Below are 4,860 nucleotides of genomic sequence, written 5' to 3' on the forward strand. Positions count from 1 at the left end.
AATTTTCTAAGTCCCTCTAGCTGAAGATTATTAATTGACACAAAGCATTGTTTTCAAAATTCACACGGCTGAAGAAGCACAAAAAACTCCCTGGGAATTAACCAAAAATTTCAGGGACAATCCAGAGTTTTAAAAGCTATGAAATTGCTGGAGCGCAAATTGAGATCTCAAAGGAAGCAGGTATTATCTGAGTTCCAGGGGGAACGAATATTGACACATTGACAAAGGTCTACCTCCAGCAGGGGAAGGGGGTGGTCCTGGAGGTGCCAGAGGGTGGGGGACGCACCTGCAGGCTGGGCAGCGGGGAGGGGCTGAGGTCCAGCTACCTTTGTTCCCTCCCTGCCCTCAGGAGCCCTTTGTGACCAGCCCACGGCTCTGTGATGTGATGTCCCCAAGTANGCTCCTGGCCTCCACGCCGTCACCAAGCCCACCGACCGCCTCGGTTTCTGTTCGTTCGAACTCCTCCCTGAGTCTTTCTTGGCTACCGGAGTCCCTCCTGCCCCCCGACGGCTTTTCCGCCCTGCCCCTTGGTCCTTCCCCCTCCCCGCCCTGCCTCCCGTCTCCAGAGGCCAGGCCTCCACCCCAGACGGCCTCCCCCGCCCCCCCGCGGCCAGACNCCTCCGTCCCACCGCCACCCGGAGGCACTGTTCTGGAGGGACCCCAACACGCAGGCGGAGCCTGGCGTCCTCTCTTTCATCGATCCTGACGTCCAGAAGCTCCTGGAGATTCTCATCACCAAGAGATCAGAACTGAGGATCTGGAAGGAGAAGGAAAAGGAAGAAGGGTCAGACTCCCCCTTGCACCCTTTGGGGAGCGTGTTCACGTCACCGTGGGGCAAGCCGGACACCGTGGGCTGCCGACCCCTCTGGAGCATGCAAGGCGGGCCCCAGCAGCTGCTCGGCCCCGAGAAGCCTCCATATCCCGAGGTTCCGGGGGGCAGTTTGCAGCCGGTATGTAGCCAGCTCTTCTGGGGTCTCCCCATTCTGCACAGTGAGTCCTTGGTGGCCACTGTCAGCCTGACTGGTTCCCCACTGGACTTGACACCTGTCATTTTCAATGAACTGTCTCATGCCTTATCATTCCAAATTCAGGACAGCGTAGCTTCTCATCCGTCACCGGCCCAGCCCTTCCCTCACACTTCGGCCGAGCCCCAAGCCTTGACCCCAGGCTTGACCCAGCCTCAGGACCCGCCTCCGGCTCAGGTCGAGCCCCAGGCCCAGCCCGCACCCTCTGTCCCAACGGGACCACCTTCTCTCCCACCCCAGATGGCCAGGGAGGCAGCTGACCCTCCAGTGCAGGATAACACAGCACCTTTCATCCCAAATGCAATTCAAAACCTGGAGAGTCACTTTTTGAAGAAGCAACTAGAAAGGAGCAGGACTTTACCCTCTGTGGTGAAACGATCTCAGGAAGTCTTCAGCCAGGTCCTTCCTGACTTTCCCCAGGACAGCGAGGCCCCCCAGACCCCCAGGTCAGCGTCCGTCCTTCCCTGCCCCTCAGGGGACTCGATCGCCCCTGAGCTCCGGGAACACCTAGAGCAACACTTTTGGAAGAAATCCATGAAGCAGCAAGATGGCGGGACCCACAAGATCCAACACTCGGTGGAGCTGAGCCGGCCCCACGGCGAGCTCCCGAAGGCATCACAGGCACAGAGTGGAAGCCGCCAGGCTGCCCAGAAGACCAGGCCCAGGCGCCCAGCAAGGACCATGCCAGGTAAAAGCCTGGGCAAGGATACCGGGCCCAGTGTGAGGGGGGCCGAGAAAGATCTACACAGGAGCTTGACCAGCTCTTCACTGAAGGTTTCAAGAATAAGCTCTGAGGGGTCAGACTTGACGAAGCCCCCAACGAGCGGCCCAGACCAGAACCACCCAGAAAAGCTCCTGAGAGCCCATTTGGGCAGGAAATCAGGGCAGATCAGAGAGGGTCAGATCCCTGTGGGCATTCATCAATCTAGGCTTGGTGTCAACCATGCCTCAGACCTTCCTGCCAAGCCAAGTGCTCACAGAGAAACTGGAAATCTAGCATTTTCCAAGTGTCCGGAGCCCTGTGTGAACATCTCCCATGATTTTTCCATCCTCAGTCCATACACTCAACGGATGCTGGAGGCACATATTATAAGGTTCCGGGTGAAGCACAGATGGGGCCTACCCCTCAGGGTCCTCAAGCCTCTCAGTCTCTTTAAATTGAAAAAGAGCTCAATCTTTCCACCGCCCTCCACTCCCTGCTCGGCCACCTGTCCACCTAAGGCCTGGGCGAAAGCCAAGTTCTTGGAAAACCCACCTCAGCCCCATCAAGGAGGGGTGGTAATAACAGAAGAGTCCGTTCCCACCTTGAGGGCTCCCCTTCTTGCCCCCCAGCCTGCGCGTGAGGAAGTCCAGGCTGGCCAGGCCCTGGGCAGGTCCTCCTCTGGTGACGGCCATGGGCCCTCGGGGGCCCCTCTGGCTGGACGGGAGGCCGGGCCACACTCTCAGGCCCCCACATACAGCTTCGTGGGCAGAATCTGGCACAGTGAGATCGGCGTGGGGGCTCTTGAGAATCGCAGCTTGGAGGCAAGTCCAGGTCCAGCAATGGCCACAGAGGAGCCGACGAGGGAGAGCGGGGGTTGGACTTCATGGGACTCCTGCTGCAGCGTAAAGGTACTAGACCTCGGCTTAGAATCCCAGTCTTCCAGGGCCAGAGAGGGCTCTGCGTGGGGAGACTCCCTGGACCCCAGTGAAAGCATCCATGCGGATGTGAGAAGACAGGGGTCGTCCGGGAGCAGCCAAGGCCTCTCAACACCCACAGCGTTGGCGGGTCTAGGCCAGGACAAGCCTAAAGGGGTTGAGCTCCGGGGGCTGGCGGGGTGCGCGGGGCCCGAAGGCCGAGGCGGCAGCGTGCTCCTGCAAGACTGTGAAAGGGGAGTGCTCCTGCAAGACTGTGAAACGGGAGTGCTCCTGCAAGACTGCGTCTCCAACGAACTCCTGGAGGGCTGCCGCTCCGACGTGCTCCTCGCTGCCGACGTCTTGGCCTCTCACGGCTCTCTGCCTGGCTTCCCGAGTGAGTCCAGCACGGACACGTCGACTTCCCAGACGATCCTCCACTTCAGAGCGAGTGCGCAGAACAGCGAGGGGCAGCGGGGGCCCCTGAGGCCGCCGGGCCTCCGGAAGACCCAGAGCGGCCGCCCCGACCGCAGAGACGACCGCTGGAGGTTCAGCCTGGGGGGGCGTGACAAATGGCTGGCGGAGCTCAGGGCCTTCCAGGCCAGCGTGATGCACTGCCCTCCCCGGGACCAGGAGTCAGCAGAGATCCTGAGAAGCGAGCTCAGTCAGCTCCTGCCCAAGGAGGCCGCTCCCCCCGAAAGCCGCTTCAGAAGGCGGATGAGGCGCTTCCTGCAGTGGATTTTTCCCAGCAAAGGCAAAAGACCGGAAGATTCCCCGCGCCAGGGCGAGGCTGCCCCCACCCCCGCCCAGAGGCCGGGGTCCGGCTCAGGCATATCAGTTGAGGACGACAAGACTCAGGTGCTCATGGCAGCCATGGGACACATCCTGGAGGAGAAAACGGTGCCTCACCGGGGACTTAGAGCCTCGGAGTTCAACTGGTGCAAGCGGGAACTCCAGGCACAGGCCGGGCCCGGCGTCTGCTACCACAAGGTTCTCTCCTACCAAGAGCAGAGGCGAGTGATGAGAGAGACAGCCTCCAAGGGCCACGGCTGTCCTAACAAGGCCCCGTGCGTCAGGGGCAGAGACAGCAAGTGGGCCTTCGTACCCCAGACACTGGGGTCCCCAGGCACACCCTGCCACCACGGGCCGATGGGGGCCAGAGCCTCAGGCCGCCCTCACCACCCCCACTGTCCCAGGCACTGCCTCCTTCAAAAACACGTCCCGTCTGGCCATTCAGCGTGTGCAGCTCACGCCTTTCTCGGGAAGACACCTTTTCTCCAAGCACGAATGCATACAGTACAGAGAAAAACGTATTTTTCTCAGGTCAGCACATCGTCTATGGAGTAATGGCTTCTTCATACCACAATTTTTATTGTTTTACAAAATATATGTTTGTTTTTCTCACGAGAGGATCTGGCCTCTGTGCTCTGTCAGGGATGGGGGAGGGAAGGAGTGGGTCAGGGCATGCTCTCCCCCATTGCCTGCTNCCCACAAGAGACCTCCACAGAGACCTCTGACAGAGACCTCCCACAGAGACCACCACAGAGACCTCCCACAGAGACCTCTCACAGAGACTCATTCACAGAGATCTCCCACAGGGACCTCCCAGAGACCTACACCGAGACCCCACACGGAGACTTCTGATAGAGACCCACACCCAGAGACCCACAGAAAGACCTGTCTCACAGACCCGCTCAGACCTCACATTTTAGATCTCCCACAGAGCTGGGCCCTGTGAGGTCGCACACTGAGCCTTCTCTCTGAGAGGCCCCCCACAGAGCTTGCCCAGAGACCCCAAGGCCTTCTTCAGGAGCCTGAGCAGCCACCCGCGGACAAGTCCTTCGTGGTGGATCTGAAGCCACTTAGCAAACTGGCAGCGCAGACTTAGCAAACTGCAGTGTCGGTGGCTGTGCCCGCCTGGGGACCCGAGACGCTCGGATGTCACCAGCATTGCCCCACATGGGGCTCTCCACTTGGGGAAACACTCGTGAGTTTTTGTCTCTTCCTCATGTCATTGCCTCTGAACGAAAGGATTACCGATTCCACCCGTAGGCCTGAAAAGCTCTTTCCTCCACAGGTGTTCATTAGCTTGAGCTCTGACCACAGTTTAGAGAAACAAAATTTAAGCATAAGCAAAATGCTGCCAACCTCCAGTGAGAGATCCCTTCTTTGTGCAGTTTTACTTATGTCAGGTCAAACGATGTCCGTGTCACATTTTTTA

General features: G+C 59.2%; 1 protein-coding gene across 1 annotated transcript; it reads left to right on the top strand.

Moving 5' to 3' along the window:
* The first annotated feature begins 385 nt into the window (after nucleotides 1-385).
* On the top strand, nucleotides 386-3,995 carry LOC144227656 (spermatogenesis-associated protein 31E1-like). Its single transcript, XM_077759329.1, has 2 exons — nucleotides 386-448; nucleotides 567-3,995. The coding sequence occupies exons 1-2, from the start codon at nucleotides 386-388 to the stop codon at nucleotides 3,984-3,986; spliced, it is 3,483 nt and encodes a 1,160-aa protein (XP_077615455.1). The 3' UTR covers nucleotides 3,987-3,995.
* The last annotated feature ends 865 nt before the right edge of the window (nucleotides 3,996-4,860 follow it).

The sequence above is a fragment of the Crocuta crocuta genome, unplaced genomic scaffold, assembly GCF_008692635.1.
Source record: "Crocuta crocuta isolate KB4526 unplaced genomic scaffold, BGI_CrCroc_1.0 scaffold41, whole genome shotgun sequence".
Classification (NCBI taxonomy): Eukaryota; Metazoa; Chordata; class Mammalia; order Carnivora; family Hyaenidae; genus Crocuta; species Crocuta crocuta.